General features: G+C 45.4%; 1 protein-coding gene across 1 annotated transcript; it reads left to right on the plus strand.

Annotated features, from left to right (window-relative positions):
* Nucleotides 1-6: 6 nt before the first annotated feature.
* ZNF668 (zinc finger protein 668) lies at nucleotides 7-17,803 on the plus strand. The gene is made up of 3 exons (XM_023497540.2): nucleotides 7-491; nucleotides 14,357-15,034; nucleotides 15,754-17,803. The coding sequence occupies exons 2-3, from the start codon at nucleotides 14,379-14,381 to the stop codon at nucleotides 16,985-16,987; spliced, it is 1,890 nt and encodes a 629-aa protein (XP_023353308.2). The 5' UTR covers nucleotides 7-491; nucleotides 14,357-14,378; the 3' UTR covers nucleotides 16,988-17,803.
* The last annotated feature ends 3,669 nt before the right edge of the window (nucleotides 17,804-21,472 follow it).

Here is a 21,472-nt window from a genome sequence, read left to right on the forward strand (position 1 = left end):
TGACACTTCTTATAGAGTTCCCCCATTTGGTTAGTTATTTTCCTCTTCCGGTGACGTTAGCTTCCAAGTGTTATATGACAGTAGTCACCGGAAGTGTGGCTTGCTTTAAGTCCTTAGGCGTGCTCCGCCTAAATCTTTCCCCACTCAATGACAGCTAAGGGGGGTGCGCTTGGTCCTTGGCTCTCTTTCAAGAGTCTTACCCACAAACGAACATCTCTTCTAACGTCTAGTGGTGGCTTTCGAACCCTCTCTGATTTTATTTCCGTTAGTCCCCGCCTATTGCGAATCAATTACATTTTCCATCCTCTTTCTCTCAGGGGCCCCGCCTAAACCCTTCCCCCTCCCTCTTAGCGGGAGAATACCCCCACTTCCGGTGCCTTGCTCTCCTCCCATCTCCCCCGCTGGGTCCTAGCGCCGGCTCTATTTCTAGCGGGAGCTCCGGCTCTGTCCTCTGGAGCTACTGCAGGCGAGAGCGCGTCAGGCTCCCCCAGGTAAGAGCCGTGAGCGCGACCCTGGAACGTGCCCTGTGCAACTTGGGTCATGGAAGTCCCGTTGGTTCGGGTCGTCACAGGTGGACTCAGTTTTCCCATCCGTAAAATGGGAGGGGGTATGCGAGGACCAAATGCCTTTTCATGGTTCATTGAGGTCTGACATTTTGCTGAGGCAGGGACTCTGCATTGATTCTGGGCCTGGAGGCTAGTAAAGCCTTTGACACCCCATTTTATTTTCCCCTACCCCCCCATTCATTGACACACGCCTATTCCTCTCCTGTGCAGTGTCCAGAGATTACCATTGCCCCCCGCCGCTGAGACCCGGCCCAGCACGGTCCTAGAGACCGCCATTTTGCATGCCTTTGTGTGGCGCGACCGGACGCGGCGGCTCCAGGGCTTCCAAGCTCCAAGCCAGACCCGGGGGCGAGGCTCAACGAACGCCGCTTTCCTCACGCTCCTGGGCCCAGCGGGTAGAGAAACAGGAGCTGGATGTTTTTTTTTTTTTTCTTAACCTGGTCCTAGTGACCGCCATTTTACAGGCCTCTCTTTTGTCCCAGGAATTGCAGCAGACTGAGTACCCCGGCTCCCTACCCCCTAGTACTCCTCTTCCCCCCCTCCCCCCGCTCCTTCCTGCTTCCCTCCTTGACTCGGCCCCAGTTTCTTCTGTGTCCCAGGAGCCAGCCCCTCCTCAATCCGCCTCGGGCGCTGGAGAAGGCTTTGCTTTCGCCGTGGTCGCCCCTCCCCCGGTCCTAAAGACCGCCATCTTGATCGTCTTTGTCCCGCGGCCTCGCGGCCCCCTGCGGCGCTCCATGAAGCTGGCGAGGGGGAGAGGGGGAGGGGAGGAGGGGGAGGAGGGGGAGGAGGAGGGGGAGGAGGAGGGGGAGGACCTCCTCTCGCTCCCGCTGACTCCGCTTTCGGGATTAAAGCTTTGGCGCGGGACGGGGAACGGGCGGCCGTGGGAGTTTAAAGCCGGAGGCACCTTTAGGGTCCGGCCATCTGTCTCATTTTGCTGATGAAGGAACTGAGCCATAGTCCTGTCCCCCCTCCCCACCGCATTAACACAGATGAGGAAGTCGAGGCTCTGACCGAAGGAAGGGACTTGGCCCGGGTCTTGCGGCGCGGTCAGTGACTGAGTCAGGACTTCGCGTTGTAATGCCAAGTAGGAAGATCTGGGTTCGAATCCCAACCCTGGGATTGTAAAATGAGGGGCCTGGACTCGCTTTCTTCATGCGCCTCAGGGGCTTAAAACATTAAAACAAAACATCTGTCTATAATCTCATTGTCGCCCCCGTTTTTCCCAGCCAGACTGGCCGAGTAGGAGCGCCGTCCTTTGTCGCTGCCCAGCCTTGCGAGAATCGCCCTCCTCCGCCGCGGGGTGCGACTTGCTTCTCCCCTCTTCCTCCCTGCGGCCCCTGCCTGTGCTCCCTTTTTCCTCTGCCCTCGCGGTTCAGCCCACCCAGCCTCTTGGCCCGGCCCGATTCCCTTCCCTCGGTCCTACAGCCGGGCTTGTCCGCGCCTCCCCCAAGAACTGCCCTAGCCCGGCAGGGTCGGACTTTGGGGCCGGAGAGGCTTTTTGCGTCTGCCTTCGCTGGGTCCTAGAGCCCGACCTTGTGGAGGGGCGGAGGGGCGGAGGGGCGTTGCTTCTAAATGGACAGCTCCCAGCTCGGACCTTGGTAAAACGGCGTGGCTGGGACGGTCCGCCGCGGAGGTGTGGGCTTGCTCTGGGACTTGGCCGTGACGCCTTCCTCCGCCCCGAGAGCCGTGGGCTCGGCTTGGGCGTCCGCTGTAAGAAGCTGGCGCGGTTTGGTGCTGGGGGATTGGGAATTTCTGGCCCCTGCGCTGCCAAAAGAGAATTGTTCACAAACTAGGTCTGAGAAGACTAATTTTCGTTGATTGAAAGCTCATGCCTGGAGTTTCCTTCACGGTCATGGGGACCCTGGGGCGCTAAGAGAAGCCGCTGCTTCTCCTAAGCTTCTTTTGGAAGTTGAGCTAGAAGCTCTCCGAGGTCCGTTTCTGTTTTAGATCCGTGATTCAGTGATCCCTTATTTTATAAATCAGGGAATCGATCGGGATGAGATGGGAAGGAAGAGAACGGGCGAGCCAGGTAAGAAAGTGGCATAGCTGCATTCGAGTCCTTCTCTTCTGCCCCGAAGTCCTAGATACGGTGCCAGGGTAAGGAGCAGAATATTCCCCTTCAGGAGAACAGCTCTCACCTCGGGGAGAAGAGAGAGTGCTGAAAGCGAGGACAAATTGGGGCACAACCGTGGCTCCCCTGGCGTAACAGCATCTAAGGATGCTGCCGAGATGGAGGTTTACCCGGGGTGAAGGGGAAGACCTCAGGGCTAGTGGCAAATGGTAAACCCTGCGGTTAGCTGATTTGGGAGGGAGCTTCGGCCTGAGCCACAAGAATTTTCACTTCCAAGACGGTGTGGAGAGTCTGGCGTCTCAATGGGGAAAATAGAAGGAAGTTCTGCTGGTAAGGAATGGCAGGCCCAGCTGTGCGCAAACCGGTGAATGAAGAAACAGTGGGGGACACTGCTGGCCAGGGCCGCTTACAGGGGGGTGGAGTTCTCAGTTTGGGTCCCAGGCCAGAGCCACCATTCCCCCAAATCCCGGCTCTGGAGGTTGTCGCCTCCTCCCCCCAAAAAAGAGTAGCCAAGGGAGAAAGAACCCAGCTACTATTCCCAGTTAGTATGGGAATAGGGAAGATGGGGGTTCATCTTCAGTGGAGGATCCTGAAGTAACTCAGGCCTCTTCTACCCAAAAAGTCATGTTAATTACCTCACCAAAAACAATTTGTAAAACTCAAAAAAGACTAAAAATGAAGTGAGAAAGACTGAGGGAAAAATTTTTAATTCAAGAAAAACAGGGTGATGAAAATCAGTAAATAGAAAGAGAAATCTAGAATCTTAAGAAAATGACTCCTTGAAAACTAGAATTGGGCAAGGAGAAACCAAGAAAGTAATGAGACCAAGAAATAATAAACTATAAAGAATGAAAAAATAGAAAACAATATAAGACATCTCATAACAAAAACAAAATATCTGAAGAACAGATCAAGAAAAAAAAAACAATAATTGGACTACCTGAAAAATACACACACACACACACACACAAATCTTGACACAAGAAAACAATTAAAGAATTGTCCTGAAGCGTTAGAACAAGTGGGAGGGAAATAAAAATAGAAAGATTTCACAGATCACCACATGAAAGAGACCCTACAGGGAAACCTATATCATAACCAAATTCTGAAACCTCCAGATCAGTGAGAAAATTATATGAGCAACAAGGGAAAAACCCAGTTTAAATATGACAGAGGCACAATTAGAATCTCATGAGACATAGCAGTTGTTGCATTGAAAGACTGCAGGTTTTGGAAGACTATATGTCAAAGAACAAAAGATTGAGGATTAGAGCCATAAATATCATACCCAGAAAAGTTAAGCATGATCCTGAAAGAAAAAAAAGTGGACATGTGATTTGTCAGACTTTCAGGATTTTGTTGCAAACAGACCTGAACTCAATAGCAAATTTGTTATATCAGATCTAAGAGAAATTTAAGGTAAACAGCAAAGACAAATTTCAAAGGATTTAATAAGGACAAACTTTTTGTTTTATATGTGGAAGTATAAACCATGTCATTAGTAATTGGGCAGGTCAAGAAAGATTGGGGTAGAGTAAGCTCTACCCCAATTTGATTTAAAAAGCAAAACTTTGTAGGAAAAAGTAAAAAAATGACTGTCTTATACAAATGAGATACAAGAAGAAAAACTGACAGAAAAATTAGGTACTAAAGGAAGCTTGATTATATGGAACCCTGCTCTCATCTGGAAAAAAGGAATAACATATATAGGAAGATATAAAAATCTTCTAATTTCATTTAAAAAAAATAAGAGGAGAGAATAAGATAAGGTTAATATAGAAGGATGGGTAGATTAACAGGAATTCATTGAGGAGTATATATTAGTGGGAAAGGGATAATGAAGAAGGGAATGTGGTGGGGAGAGGATAAGAAGGGGTTAGGTTAAATAATAGCAAGGCAAGGTAGTAGGTACAAGTAAAACTGAGGAGTCAGTAGGGATAAGAAATAAGATACACACAAACATAATCATGAATAGAATGTATTAGAAAATAATTACATATTGTAGTCATTGATTTCAAACAAAATTAAAAATAGATTTAGTCAAAAGAAAAATAGGGAAACTATACCATATATCAGCCATATTGATATTTTAGAATTTAAAATAGGTAGTATAAAGTTGGAATATTACTGTGGTATAGGAAATGATGAGCTAGTGGATTTAGAAAAATATGGAAACATAGGGACATGTGAAGAATGATATCTATTTTCAGAGAAATTGGACAAACAAGCATAGTATAGCCTTATATAGAAGTATATAATATATATGTGTAAGTATAGATGCCTATGTATATATATATATGTTTATATATAAATATATCTGTGCTTAATTGTAGCCTTCTTGGAGGAGGTAGGAGAAAAAGGGAAAAAGAATAATGTAAAAAGTACACCGCAGATAACAAAAGAAAACCTACAAGGAAGCAAAACAGACAGCTCTCAACAAAATGTGTAGTATTTATTATCTAGGCTTTCTTGGAATGAAAATTTGTCTCATATTTTGAATCCCCTTTTGTGTTCTACTATGCACATGGCAATATTTTTCTTTTTCTTTTTTTTTCCTATTTTGTATTTAAGTTTTAAATAAATGAATTTTAAAAAGAAATAGCCTCAAGATCATGTCTAACTTTTGATTCTCCTCCAACATCCTTCTTTCCCATCCTCATCTTCTCTGAATTTTCTTTTTGCCCAGTTACATATCCTTATTTCAGAAGAAATTGTCAGATATTATAAGGAATCATCCCTATCCTTGACTAGGCCTCAAGTTTTCTCATTTGTAAAATTAAAAGGTTAGACTAGATTATCTTTAAAGTCCCTTGTAAGAGCTAAATTATATAATCCTTCAGTTCAGATAATGCAATGTATAAAAGAAGGCAAGGAGATACAAAGGGGGGGGAAAAAAAAACTCATACCTCAGTACTCCAAAGAGCTCATTGCTCATCACTTCTCCCCCAACATCCAAAGCCCCAAAGTCTTGAAGGACAAACTTGGCACCAAGTCTCATCTTCTATCCCATTTGATTTTTCTTTCCCAAAGGTGCATATGTACCTTGGGCTAAATCATCTGCTCATTCCAGTACTGCCAAAAGTGACCCTGAGTGAATCATTAGATTTTAATTATGGAAGGGAAGAGATAATTTAGTACAAATCCTTTATTTTACAGATGTTAACTGAGACCCAGAGAAAAAGAGGGTCTTGCTTTGCTATGATCTCATGCCTATATCAATCAAGAAATTGTTGAGAACTTGTTTGGCTAAGACTATTCTTGGGGTATACAAGAGAAAAGAAAGTCCCAGCCTTCAATGGTCTTAATCAGCTTGGAAGGCCAGACATACAAACCTTGAACAAGGTTATGGTAATGTTGAAGCAACTGGGGATAAGTGACTGGTCACACAGCTAGTATGTGTTAAGTATCTGAGGCTGGATTTGAACTCGGATCCTCCTTATTCCAGGTCTGGTACTCTACCATGCTATCTAGCTGCCCTAACTATATAGGTTCTTAAAGCATCTTAAGGCTTAATAAAGCTTTTCCTTTACTATAAGTCTGTTAGAAATGTTATCTTCATTTTTATAGATAAAGTGAGTCCCAAAGAGGTCAGGAGATTTACATGGCTTGTAAGTGACTGAACCAGGATTTGAACCCAGGATTCCTGACTCAAAATCCAGTGATCTTTTTGTTCAATGATTATTACACACAGTGCAAGTAAGGGGAGACTTTGTGGAGAAGATAGGTCTTAGACAAAAAGGATGTAGGATTTGGATAACCAGAGCAGAGAGGCTCAGCCTGGGGATTGGGATAGATAGGAAATATAGATATCTATATCTAGGGGATCTATATCTAGGGGAAAAGTCTTGAATGATGCACTCTTTATTAATCTGACTTTCTATAAAGGCATACTTTATTAATACTAGAAAATCCACGTGATGTTTGTATATGTGTTACACTAAAGATTTAACGACTTGCGTGGGGAGGGAAGGGTGAATATATGCTTTTTATCCTGGTTCTGGGCTGGAAAAGTTTGGACCTGGAAAGTGCTGGTGCATTTCTGGCTGTTATATGTGGAAATTTTGAGTTAGACCAAATTGAGGGCAGGGATGGTTGAGGATGAAAGCCAAGTAAAAATACTTAACCTCTTTCTTGTAAGCAGTGGAGAACTACTGAAAACTTTGGAGTAGGGCAGTGACATCATAAAACTAGGGTTTGGGAAAATGAATTTGGAAGATGGACTTGAGGTTCAGAATGACCCAAAGAACTTGGATTCTAATGTAGTTCAAACAATATCACCACGATGGTCTCATGGGTATAGGAACTTTTACAAACTACCTGCCTGAAAAAGAGGATTCTTCAGGAGATCTTTTCCCAGCTGTGATAATTAGGTTCTTCCAATTCTTTTCCTTTTACAAAACCAGCTACTCCAAAGCTCTAAATGGGATCTACTATAATCCCATCCCATTGCCTTCCTATCCCTCAATCCTCTTTCTCTCATCCCAGCTAAGCTGATAATGAAATAGACTGGGCTTGTTAGCCAATCTTATTTGTTTAGCCTTGATCCTATGTAGGGCTTAGCTGCCTGGCCCTGACAAGATGGTTGCCAGGATTCCAGGAAGGAGAAAAGGGATGAGGTAAAGAATGAAAGTGTGAAGCAACCAAATTCCCTCTTTTCCATTTACTTCTACTCTTTTCTGCAGCCACCAATTCATTCAAATAAAAAAAATCTGTCAGGAGAAAGTCCTTATTATGTGCCCAGCCCTGAGGATCTGAGTGCTATGGGAGGACAAAAAGAAATATGAAGAACACCTCTGGGAATGTTGAATATGTTGTCCTGAAAAAGACTTAGTAGATACATGATCGTTACTTTCCAAGAGCTGTCAAACCATGGACAAGGACAAACAGACCTGTTAAGTATAACTTTAGAGGCAAAAATAGAGTCAGTGAGTGAAAATTACCATAAATGATAATAGAGTTTAGAGGAGGCCAGGATTAGCCTGGGCTATGACATATGAAGAACTTTTGAAAAGTGAGACTTTAACTTGGTCTTTAAGAAACAGAAGAATTTGCCCTGGACTCTGTCATTCTAGCATGTGTCTGGCACAGAGCTGTCTTTCATTAAATCATTTTTTATTGAATTGAATGGAGAGGAGGGAAAAAGGTATGATGGAGTACCTTTCAGCCGAAAGCTCAGGGGCAGGTCTGCAGGATACATGTTCAGAGGAGAGTCTTCTCTGGTGAGTAAGCACTGAGAAAGAAGGCTGTTTACAGAGGGCCCTGAATCCTAGGCCAAGGAGTTTGGTCTTGATTTCTTAAAGCAAGCAATAAGCAGCCATGGAACTTTGGATCAAAGAAGCAGTGTGAAGTATGCTATGCATGGGGTTTTTAAGAAGTTTTAGAGTTTACTTCTCAGAATACTCTTGTGTTTATCTCTGAGAAGACTTTGACTGCTTCTCCTAAATTCAGCCACTCTCGACTCAGATTCTGCTTTTCAAAAGACTCTATTTCCCATCTGATTTACCAAGGACCTTTTAGAGAGACCTTGATTCCCCTGCTCCTAGGCAGAAGGTGGCTTCTTCTCTGTCCACTGGCAAATACTGTTCTGCCTAAAATGCTTTATCTCTTTTCTTTCCAACAAGCAGCTCCCTCCCCCTTCCTGGAGGAAGCAGAGGGCCTGGGGGATATGTTACTGATGTTTTTCCATCACCAGATTCAGTAGATTTGGCCTGATTTGGGGGGTAGAATCCTAGAGTGTTAGAGCTAGGAGAGTCCATCTAATCTAATCTATTCTTTTACAGAAAAGGAAATTGAGGCTCAGAGGGGAACAATGTCTAAATGTCGAACTGCAGCAATAGTACAGCCATAATACAGCTCTCTTATCTCTTATATCACATTACTACTGAGTCAGTCATTGAATCTAAAGACTACCTATTGAGGGGTAATAAGGTGACCAACTGTTAATATGACAAATATGAGAGACAACCATAATATAATGAAGAGAGGATTAACTTCCCTATTGTGTCTCAACTTGTTCCTTCTTATCTGTATTCCATTGAGCAAATCACCTAAACTCTCTGGATCTCTTTCTTCATTTGGAAAAAGGATAAATACCTTCTTTACCCGCTTCACAAGGATGTGCAAAGGATCAAATTGTGAATGCATGTGTATATATGTGTATAGCAGCTAGGTGATCCAGGGGGATAAAGTTCCTGGCCTGGATTCAGAACTGAGTTTAAATCTGGCCTTGTAACTCTTAACCTTGTTTGCCTCAGTTTCCTAATCTATCAAATGAGCTGGGGAAGGAAATGGCAAATCACTTCAGTACCTTTGTCAAGTGTGAAGATATTAGGAGACACTCTGCCTTCCAAAACTAATGATCCCAAATGGGAACATGAAGAGTGAAACAACTACAATGACTGAAAAAAGTGTGTGTGTGTGTGTGTGTGTGTGTGTATAAAGCCACAAAACACTTTGTTGTTATTATAACAATAGAGTTTTTCTTGGCGGCTGCTGTTTGTCCTTCATTGTCTTGAAAAGCACCATGACATCAGGGAGGTCTCACCATGATATGCAAGTGAATTGGATTTGAGTGCATAAGGGCTGGGCAAGGTCACCTGCCTCACTTTCCCCTCTAACGCCATCCAGGGGCAGGATATAAATCAAGATGATTGGAGAGAGTTCTATCAGGAACACAGCTGGGAACCTCTGGAAACTGATAACTGGTAACCACTTTCTACTATAGGTTATCCATATGAAGGTAAATAATACCATCATAAAGGGCAGCTAGCTGGTATAGTGGATAGAGCACCAGCCCTGAAGTCAGGAGTTCCTGAGTCCAAATCTGGCCTCAGATACTTAACACTTCCCTAGCTGTGTGACTCTAGGCAAGTCACTTAACCCCAATTTGCCTCAGCAAATAATAATAATAATAATACCATCAGAAGAAACCCCATAAGCATAGCTAGGGTTAGTGGTGTCATGTACGTTGATCAAAGAGCTTATGGGCCCAGATCCTGGAGATTACAAATAGATACTTTAGGTTGAAAAAAAGAAAAAAGAAAAGATGGTTATGAGAAATAAATAGCAAGTTAAGAAAATAGTATTTGAAAGAGGCCTTGGTTTTCTAGAGAAGGGCTTAAGACAGAAGAATGTTCCCTTCTTGGCTAGGAATGGAGCACACATATAAAAGGTCAGTAATTCTATATAGTAATAAATAATTCATTTGGACCCTTACTTTATTCCAATCAGTATTAATCACTTAGATATGACCCCATAGGAATAGTGATTATAAATTCTATATATTGGGCCCCAGATTATAAATTGCAGATTCTAAGATCACTTGTTTCATCATAGGAAGCTAACTAGAGGCCTTCCACCCTTGTTTTTCCTTGTCATGGTGACCAAACCCAGTGATGACTCAATTACACGCAAAGTCCCCCAAACTTAGTTTTGTACCTCCAGACCATTCTCTCTTGTCCAACGTGAGCAAATGAGCATTTTATGATAACTTAGTGGAGATATCCTATGCTTTGTCCAATCTAAGGATATCACTCCCACTCCCCGGGGAAGGGGGTGCCCCCCATACTATTTCTAGCTGATTCATCATTTTTGATTCTCTTAGGAAGTTCTATCAACCAATTGGACTCTACTTTGTATAGCACATTTAGAGTGTTCTCTCTATAAAACTAAGGTCCCAGAAGAAGGGGGCATCTTAGATTGTGAGGAATATCTGAGATCCACTTCAGAGGGGACCATGGACCTTTTAACAAAATGCTATTGGCTCAGAGGTCTCTCTGTCTCTTATTGTAGATGGGGGACATTTTTAATCCTCACAAGATCTTATTAGAAAGTCTTTAAATTGAAAATGGAGAGAGAAGATTAAGTGCTCACATACAGCCATTAGGGCAGGTAGCACATAGATTAATAGTGAAAATAACAGTATTTAAAGCCTCAGATATGTGTGTGTATATATATATATATATATATATATATACACACATATACACACACACATACATACATACATACATACACACACACACATAATGCATATAGTATGGACAATAATAAACTCTGAGAACAGGCAATTTGATCTCACTAGGTATCAGTAGATTTCTTGGGATGCCAAAAGAAACAGATTAGATAAAAGGGACAGTGGGGAAATTTTATATATCAAGAAGGTAATATAATGTGTGGAAATACACAGACCAGAAATGGGAAAGCATGGCAGAGAGAATTTGATTGAGGATTAATGGAAGGAGAAACAAAGGACAATTTGTGGACAATATCTATTATCAACCATGAAGCAATGACTACTGTAGCTACATGGGACAGGTAGAAGGAGCATGGGAACAACAAAAGCCACTTAATGACCTACTTGGACTTTAAAGAGACATATTCAAAAGATGGAAGCAAAGGTGGTAGATTTTATAGGAAGAACTGGGACCCAGCACAAAAAAAAAAAAAAAAAAAGTTAATACAAAAAGGGCTCAGGAGAGGCATAAATCAACAACTACTCATTGTGAAAAGAACTTCATCAAAGTTCCCTATAAGTTATTGTTATTGAGGAAAAAAAGGTTCAGTTATAACCTTCCCTACATAGAGAGATAATGGTCCTGTGAACACTGCTTGGACTATATCTGTAGTATTGGTTCCACATTCTAGAAACCACATTCTAGGAAGGATCATAACAATATTAAGCATGTCTGAGAGTGAACAGGATGGTGAGAGAATTGAAGACCCTATCATATAAAGGTTTCTTCAGTTGAAGACACTAAAGAGGGCATAGTAACTGTTTTCAAAGTGTTTTCCTGCTTTTCCCCAGAGAGATGAAATAGGTAAAAAGTTGTACCTAAGATTTTAATTCAATATATGAAACAACTTCTTAACTATTAGAGCCATCCTGAAGTAGTATATTCCTTATGTATAAAAGAGGGGAATGTTGTAGATAAGAATTTTTTATCAGTTGGAGATTAGATGACTTTGAAGGAACATTCTAAGATCTCTATGATAATATGAAATAATTTAAAGTTAAAATCAAGAGTTAAATGTACTTGGTGCTCATTATTCCATGTAGCCTGTCATCTGCCACCTTTGTTTCCCAAGATCTCTCTACAACCAATGACTTTTTTATCTTTCAGCCATTGTCCTTTTCTTGGACCTTAGTCTCCTCAACTGAATACTTTTGACTAATCCTTCTTATTGGAAACTCTAAAGTTTCCCTTGGCACAATATATAATTCTTTTTAACTTCTCTATCTTGTTGACCCACTAGCCTCTTTATATATCTTTAGTATTTCTCTTCATCAAGACTCAATCTTTAATATTCTGCTCTTCTCTTGATGTTCATCAACCTTGGTGATCTCATCCTTTCATTTCTGTGCAGATGACCACATAGTCATAAGCTTCACTGGTCATTTCTATGTAGATGATTCTGAACTCAAATATATGTCTATAGCCTGAAGTCTATCCCCAGGTCCAGTCTTGCATATTCCAACTTCCTCTTGGATGAGATAGTATAAATAAAATGCTTTGTAAGTCTTAAAACATTACATCAATGTCAATTATCATTATATGTTCATGTTCTTGTAGCAGACTGTTATTCCCCAAATAAGTCCTGTGATCTCCCATGTCTAGCTTATTTTTAAGGTTCCCTAAGCTTAGAATATCACCCCTCTTTCACCATTTGATTGATCTCCCATGTCTAGCTTATTTTTAAGATTCCCTAAGCTTAGAATATCACCCCTTTTTCACCATTTGATTCCTATCCATACCCTAAAACTCAATTTAAAATCTGTGAATATTTTCCTGAATATCACAGTCTTCCCCCTCAAGCTGGTAATGATTTTGCCCTCTCATTTCTCAAAAGGTTCTTGATAGCTCTTTAATACAATAACTACTTAAAGTAGTGATTTATAATTGTTTTTCCCTGTATATGCCTCCATCCTCTGCTAGACAGTAAACTCCATGATAACAGGGAATTTGTCTTATCCAGCATTATGCTTTGGGCACAAGAGGTATTTTAATGAGTGACTGAATGTTCCTGAAATCCAACATGTCTAAAATGGAATTTTCTCTTGTCTATTAAGTCCTAATTTTTCCTATTTGTCTGGGATACTGCTATTCCCCCTTCCATTCTTGTAGATAATCAGGAAATCTGGGAGTTGACTCTTACTCATTCCCCTGCCTGATCTCTAGATCCAATCTGTCACTAACTATTAATTCCTCAAAGTGACTTTTCCTTCTTTTCTATTATCATCATTTAACCAGTGTCTCATCAGCTCACACCTAGATTACTGCAACAGCCCCTTAACTGGTCCCCCTGCCTTTAGTTTCCACCAGACTAGTGCCCCTGCATTTCTGTTATGACTATGTCACTCCTCTGCCCAGAAGGCTCCTCCTTTCTTATTAACATCAAAAAATCAAAGGTGGTAGAGAAGGAAGGGAATTCAAGTTATTTAACCTAAGTTCTTGATTTAATAGCTGGGGAAACTGAGACCCAAAAAACCAAGTTGGTGGTGAAAACCAGGAGGACCAAAGCATCTGAGGGAGAAAAGTCTGAAGCCAGCCTTCATTGCTTGAGATTAAGGAGGCTTTTCCTATTTATTCCTTTTTGCTTTCTTTGATAATACTAACCAGCCTTACTTTTTTAGACTTGGAAAAAACAATCTCTAACTTTTCTGAGATTTCCTATCATATCTGCTTTATTTATATTTAAAATTAGATTGTGTTTTCCTAGGGGGTGAACATTATGCCTTGCTCATCAAATTTTGCCCAAAATGATCTCTTAGGTCTCCTATCCTAACATTGTACAAATAAAAATAGTATATGGTGTGTAGTGTTGAGTGCAGAAGGACCTGAATTTCAACCTTGATTGTAATTATTGCTACTGAAATGACTTTGGCCAAGTTATTTCCCATATCTAAGTGGCTGTTTGCCTCTTTGTTGAATTAGAGGGAAAGAGAGTGACTAAAATGATCTCCAAAGGACCTTCTCGTTCCCGACCTTAAGATCCTACTACATGAATCCTGAAATAACCAGAGTAGGTTGTATGGATTTGAACTGATCCTGAAAAGGAAGGGCAAAATTTGGAACTGGGGATTCTAGTTATTCTGGCTGAACTTCCTGCCTGCTTCTTTTCCGTGGAAGCTGCTACCTTGGGTCAGCTTTTCCTCCTCTGGGTGGAATGGGGTAAAATATCCCCACACGCTAATTGCCTCATTAAACAAAATTGTACCTGGCTTCTCAGGAAACCCAGTGGCTTCCCTAAGGGAGCAGGTAGGCTTAAGTGGTGGCTTGGAGATTAATGAAGGAAGTAATTATTGATAATTGAATTAATGCCTGCTAATGAAGACTGTTTTGTTGGGGGAAGGTGTGTCGGGGGAGAAAGAACTCCTCTTTCTGGCATTCAAAGCCCTGCACAATAGAGTGCCACTTTCCCAGCACCGTTTCACACAAAACCCAAGCCACAAGACTTATTCTTCTCTTCTATGAGACGTTCCTGATTCAAGGCCTCAGTCAGCACCCAGTTTCGCGTCTCTCTAATTCACTGTTGAAATGTATCATTGATATTATTGAGTGGTGTAATTCTTTCCCCGTGTTTCATCCCCTTAAGGCATTGGGGCGTTGCCCGGGGGTAGAATCACTCTTGGGATGGTTTTCCCAAAGGGAGGAACTACCGCTGGATGGGTGACTTCTGTTGGGGCGTGGCTCTGATTTGTGTCCTCTCTCCATTCCAGGGGAGGCCCACCCCGAAGCCCCATGGAAGTGGAGCAGGTGGAAGCCCCGCCGCCCCACCCAGGCTACACCAGAGCCGGCAGACGATTCAAGTGCCTCTCTTGCTCCAAGACTTTCCCCAACGCCCCTCGGGCTGCCCGGCACGCCGCCAGCCACGCTGCCAGCCCCGGGCCCAGCCCCGAGGAGAATGCTGCCGGGGGCGGGGATCCGGGCCCCCCCCCGGGGAACTCGGAGGGCCCGGGCAGTGGCGAGGACGGCGAGCCCGCGCCCAAGCCCCGGCCCTTTGCCTGCTCGCTGTGCCCCAAGGCGTACAAGACGGCGCCTGAGCTGCGCAGCCACGGGCGCAGCCACACCGGAGAGAAGCCCTTCCCGTGCCCGGAGTGCGGCCGGCGCTTCATGCAGCCCGTGTGCCTGCGGGTGCACCTGGCGTCGCACACGGGCGAGCTGCCCTTCCGGTGCCCGCAGTGTCCCAAGGCCTACGGCACCCTGTCCAAGCTGAAGATCCACCAGCGCTGCCACACCGGCGAGCGGCCCTACTCCTGCGCCGACTGCGGCAAGTGCTTCGCCGACCCCTCCGTCTTCCGCAAGCACCGGCGCACGCACGCCGGCCTGAGGCCCTACGGCTGCCCGCGCTGCGGCAAAGCCTACGCCGAGCTCAAGGACCTGCGCAACCATGAGAGGTGAGGGGGAGGGGCGCAGGTGCGGGGCCCACCGCCGCTTTTGGTGGGTAACCGGGTTTCAGCTGCTTGGGCTGACTCAGAAGGGAGGCAGAACGAGGAAGAGGCCTGACCTGGGCCGATGTAAGGGGCTGCTGGACCCGCACTTGGCATTGACATTTGGGAAGCAGTAGCGGAGATTCTGGCTCTGGATACCCCAAAAAGCCTTTCCACATCGGAGAGTCTAATTCGGTAAAAGGGGCTCTTAACCTGGAGTCCCTTAAGGGTAGATTACTATTTCAGTATTAGCGTCATTCAGTCCAATGTATTTTATGCATTTAAAAACATTGTTCGGACAAGGGATCCCATAGGCTTCCCATAGGCTTAATCAGCTTGTTGAAATGGGTCCACCACCAAAAAGAAAAAAGTTTAGAATTTGGGTTATGGAAATTAGAGCCAAAACTTTGTAGTCAGGATTGAATCCCTCCTGTTTGGTGCCAAGGAGAACTTTGGGGAATTGGAAGGCAGGGGGCTCAGAACCCTTAGACCCTGGAAAGAGAAAGTGGAGGGAGAATCTCTGGGTCCTGATGAGAGAGGAGGGGAAAATGAGGCAGAATGGCCTGTTTGGGAATCTGAGTGGAGGGAGAGTTGTGACCTCTGAAATGGAACTGTGCTAGTAGGGAAGGACTGAGGCTGACATGCTATCCTTGGTATATAGTCCCTTCCTTCTCTCCCCAATTCAGGTCTCATACAGGAGAACGCCCATTCCTCTGTTCTGAATGTGGCAAGAGCTTCTCCCGTTCCTCCTCCCTCACCTGCCACCAACGCATCCATGCTGCCCAGAAGCCCTACCGCTGCCCAGCCTGTGGGAAGGGCTTTACACAGCTCAGCTCCTACCAGAGCCACGAGCGCACCCACTCGGGGGAGAAGCCTTTCTTGTGCCCACGCTGTGGCCGGATGTTTTCGGATCCATCTAGTTTTCGCCGCCACCAGCGGGCCCACGAGGGGGTCAAGCCCTATCGATGTGACAAGTGCAACAAGGACTTCCGTCAGCCAGCTGATTTAGCCATGCACCGGCGTGTACACACTGGTGACCGACCATTCAAGTGCCCACAATGTGATAAGACTTTTGTGGCCTCTTGGGACTTGAAGCGACATGCCCTGGTGCACTCAGGCCAGCGGCCTTTCCGCTGTGAGGAATGTGGACGGGCCTTTGCAGAGCGGGCCAGTCTTACCAAGCATGGCCGTGTCCATTCAGGGGAACGGCCCTTCCACTGTGCTGCTTGTGGCAAGTCCTTCGTGGTGTCCTCCAGCCTGAGGAAGCATGAGAGGACCCATCGAGGGGAGATGGTGGGAGGTCTTGCCACCCAGGAGCTAGTCGTAGGGGTCACACTGCCTGCAGGTACCTCTGTGGAAGGGCCAGCACCATCTAGCACAGTGGCTCCTGGAGTGGGTGTGGAACTGGGGGAGTCACAGGCTGGGCTCCTAGGCCTCCCCACAGAGTCAGGCCGGGTTGTAGCCTCCCAGTGGCAAGTGGTGGGCATGACCCTGGAGCAGGTAGAATTCAGGGAGTCTGGGGCAGGAGAGGCCCCAGCACCAGCAACAGAGGGTGAGAGTGAGGGTGGACCCCCCGCCCAGGAGCAACCCTTGGGTACTGCAGAAATGCCCCAGAATGTGTGCCGGGAGTGCAAGGAATCTTTCCCAACAGCAGTGGCTCTTAGGCGTCATGAGCGATCCCACCCTGCACTGCGTCCATTCCCCTGCCCACAGTGTGGAAAGGGTTTCCTGGACAGGGCAGGATTACGCAAGCATAGCCGTACCCACAGTGATGTCCGTCCCCATGCCTGTCCCCAGTGCCCCAAGGCCTTCCTTAGTGCCAGTGACCTCCGCAAACATGAGCGCACTCATTCCACCCCCCAGCTTCCTCTTGAGCCCCTGGTTGCCCTCTTGGGGATGCCAGAGGAAGGAGCAGCGTGAAAGCCCCCAGCAGCCTGCTTTCCACACCTCCTGGCTCACCCCTCTCAGCTTCACTCTTTCCCTGGTTTCCCAGCAGCCATTCCCTCCACTCTGGGGTTTCCTTCCTGTTCCTGCAGATGTTTTATCTTCTCATTCTTCTCTTAGTACTTCATTAGCACCATCTTTGATTGAGAAGAGGCCTCATTCTCAGAAGATGGGAAGACTGGAAGGACGGGATGTGGTGGTAGGGAGGGCAGACAACTTGAAAGGCCAGCTCCAACACAGTGGCACTTATTAAAAGCTTTGGCTCTAAAGTTTGCTCTGTAGTCTGTTTTTTGGAGAGTGAGTCCCCTGTAACATACCCCTGCATCCCTAAATTTCATCCCCCTCCTCACACTTTCTCATGGATTCTTTCCCATCAGCATCCCAGCAGAACTTCAGTCAGCAGAATGAAAACTTATCTCTAAACCAACATTCCTGCGTATATTGAAGACAATATCCATCACCTGGGCTTAGGATGTCAATCACCTTGGAGGCTTCTCTCTACAGATGACCAACCTAGTTATTAAACTGCCAGGCCTGAAATCAGGAAGACATCTTCCTGATTTTAAATGCAGCCTCAAACTGCATTTGAGATCCATCTCACTAACTGAGGACTCCCTAAGCAGCTCACTTAATTCTGTTGGCCTCAGTTTCCTCACTTGTAAAATGAGCTGGAGAGGAAATGGCAAACCTCTCCAGTATTGCTTGCCAAGAAAACCCCAAATAGGCTCAGGAAGAGTTGGACATGACTGAACAACAAGAACAAATAATGTTCAAAAACTCCCAGAGGCTCTCTATTTCCTAAAAAAAGTCAACTAATCATGGAATTTTAGAACTGAAAGGGTCCTTGTATTATCTTGTCATCCCATTTTAAATGAAAAAGAAATGAAGTAATTTGTCCAAAGTCACACATTCAGAAAATGATAGAGGTCTGCATTCCTGTGATCTCTGCTACAGGGGAGGCTGAGGCTGGTGAACTGCTTGATTCAGGGAACTTTGAGCAGGTATAGACTAAGCTGATTGGTGTCCACACAGAGTCTGGCACAAATATGGGGAGCTCTAGGGAGTGAGAGGTCACCAGGTTGCCTGAGGCTCAGGTCACAAACAGGAGCTTCCATGTCTTGGTAGCGGGGAACTGGCTTATGAGTGGCTGCTGCACTTCCATCCTGGTTGGGATAGAGAGACCTAAAGCTAAAAAAGAAAGACATAGTTTTATTGTTTTTCTGTTATGTCTGAGTCTTTATGACCTCATTCGGGGTTTTTTTTGACAAAGATATTGGAATGGGTTGCTATTTTCTTGCTTATTTTACAGGTGAGGAAATTGAAGCAACCAGGGTTAAGTAATTTGCCCAGAGTCACCCCACTCCAGTCTGAAGCCAAATTTGAATTCAGGAAGAGGAGTCTTCCTGATTCTAAGCCTAGAACTCTATCACTGTGATATCTAGCTGCCCCTCAAATACACTAGCTTACATTTAAGGTTCCCAAACTACCTTTCCAGCATTATGGCCACTGTTACATTGTGCATCCCATTTATTCCAGCTATACCAGAATGAGCTGTGCTCCAAATTTGCCCACAGTTTATTGCCTCCTTGCTTCAACTCCTACTGCTCTGACTTAGAATGTATCTCATTTTCTGCATCTGTAAAACAAATGGGTTAGATCTGATGACTTCTCTTGCAGCTGCAAGACTGAATAAAGCCTTCCCTAATTTCCCCCTTGTCAGAAGTTTTTTCTCCCCTCAAAACCCACTTGGAACTTTGAACTCTAATGTACTTTCAAATTCTACTACAGACTGTAGGAGTTTGTGTGCGTGTTTTATCTTCCCTGTTAAACTGACAGGTCCTTCAAGGCAAGGCTGCATACACTGAATACACTGGGGCTGTTAGATGGTGCAGTGGATGGAGCACTGGCCCTGGAGTCAGGAATCTGAGTTCAAATCTGGCCTCAAACACTTCCTAGCTGTGTGATCCTGGGAGTCAGTTAACTCCAACTGCCTCAAAAGAAAATAAATATTGAATGCAGGAATGATAGCTAAGAGACCCTGACACTGGCAGCAAGGAAGCTCTAGCCCTTTCTCTTGACTATTAAAATAACCAACCTTTTACAATTGCATTTTTATATTTCTGGTCGTTGCTGAGTTTTGAGTTGTAGGAGTCTCTGAGACCCCATTCGTTTTTTGGTTTGTTTTTTTGCAAAGATACTGGAGTGGTTTGTCATTTCCTCCTCCAGCTCATTTTACAGATGAGAAAACTGAGGCCAACAGTTAAGCGACTTGCCCAGGGCCAGACAACTAGTTACTTTACAATTTTCAAAGAGATTTCACATCCCTTTCATTTGAATTTTAAAACAGCTCCATAATCTGGTTACTACCAGTCACTGTTCACTGTCAAGGAAAATGTTCCTGAGGTTACAAATCCCCCATGTCTGCAGTCCTGGAAAAGGGTGGTTTAGGACACCGGGCCACAGAGTCCCAACAGACTGGCCCTTCAGTGGGCCTCGGAGGGCACATCCTAAGCAGAGATGTCCTTGCAAATGGGGTCAGCACCTGGCCTTGCTTCCGCCAGCTTACACAACGAGTTCGGCTCACTGCCGACTCCTCTCCATTGCGGGGGTGGAAAGCCCCCCCCCCCCAAACCCAGCTGGCCAACCTCGTTCTGACAGCGCCCGAAGAGGCAGCCGAGGGGAGCAGCCCGCTCTGCGGCACCGTTTTGGAGAGCCAAGCGGCGGGTACTCGGGGCGGTGAGATGGAGAGCGCTGTCCCGCGCCCAGTTCCGGAGCTTACCTGAGGCGAAGGCCGTCGCGGAGGGAGGCAGGAAAGAACTTTCGGGGCAACTAATGGGAAGTGGGGATGGAGTTGGGGGGCCAGAGCAGAGGAGACTGGAGGGATGAGAGTGGGTCTCCAGGGAAGTGAGGGAGACGAGGTGGGCTCTGAAGAGGCGGGATCAAGGAAAGGGTGAGGCTCCCAGCGGAGGGAGGCTGGCGGCGAAGAGGAAGGTGAAGGGAAAGGCTGCTTGGGGGTGAGAGTACCAGAGGAGATGGGGCGCAGGGAAAACTAGGAGTGCGGGCGCTAAGGAGGAGCTCGCTCTGTGGGGATGGGGTATGAATCTGTCCCGCTGAATGTCTTTCATTTCCTTGCAGCTCAGCCGGCAAATAGTCCATCTTTCGTTGACAGGCTCCTGGAGTCCCCCTTAAACCCTCGGCAGCCTTTCTGGGCAGAACCTCCAAAGGAAAATCTAGGACACAAAAGAGGCCTGCATCCAGTCAGCATCCATCCGGGGAATCTCACGCAGGTGAGGCTGGACCCCAGGGGCTGCTCTCTCTGGAGCCCTCCCCTCCGCTTGCTCGTCGTCGGACTTCTCTCCCGAGAAAGCTGGCAGCCTCCGAGTGGGAGCCGGCCAGAGACACCTGCTTCTCTCCCGCTGGTTCTGGGCCGGCGCCGAGCTCCTTCCTGCCTGACACTCATCCCCAGTGCTGTGGGCTACAGAAGCCGCCACTCCCATTACAGAGCTGGCAGAGGCCTCGCACAGATTCCCGTGACAGTTGGGTGGCCTGGCCTTCCAAAGCCAGGTGCTGAGGCTGTCCGCCCTGCAAGGGATTCATGCAGAGGGCACAAGCCATATTAAAGGGGGATGTACCCACAGGCTTTATTTGTGGTGGTGTCAATGTCCTCACTCACCATTTCAGAAGAGAGAAAGCTGGGATGGGGGGAAGTGGAGGGGAAAACTACAAAGTGGGCATCATTGGCTGGGGAGGGAAATCGAAGACTCTGTGTACTAATCCTGACACTCAGAACAGTGCTATGTGACGCTTCATGTCTCAGACTCATTCTGCTCACCTGTAAAATAGGTAAAAAATCCAGATTAAAAAAAAAAAAAAAAAGACTGGATTAAATGATCTCTTCCAGCTCTGATGTTCTATGCCATCTAGAAAACTGAGTTAGTTAAAGGATCTTGATCGTTTGGGTCAAGGATGAGGTATTGGGAAGGGGAAGAAAACAAACATTTCCTAAGCATTTAGTCTATGCTAGACACTGGGCTAAGTGCTTTACAGATGTCTCAAATTTTTGTTCTTTAGTCCTGGCTCTTTGTGACATCATTTGTCCTTTTTTTGTTTTTGTTTTGAATTTTTGTTACTTTCGTTGTGGTGGCGGTGGTGGTAGTTTTTTGGTTGTTCTTTTTAGGCAAAGATACTGGGAAGATTTGCCATTTTCTTCTCTGCCTCATTTTTTACAGAGAGAGAAACTGAGGCAAATAGGGTTCAGTGACTTGCCCAGTGTCACACAACTAATAAGTGTCTGGGGTGAGTTTTGTTCTATTTCTTTTTCTAAAATGGGATTGTTTAGTTTATTTACTTCTTCCGCTGTTAATCTGGGCAAGCTATATTTTTGAAGGTATTCTTCCATTTCATTTAAGTTGTCAAATTTATTGGCATAAAGTTGGGCAAAGCAGTTCCTGATTATTACTC

Source organism: Sarcophilus harrisii, chromosome 1 (genome assembly GCF_902635505.1).
Source record: "Sarcophilus harrisii chromosome 1, mSarHar1.11, whole genome shotgun sequence".
NCBI lineage: Eukaryota > Metazoa > Chordata > Mammalia > Dasyuromorphia > Dasyuridae > Sarcophilus > Sarcophilus harrisii.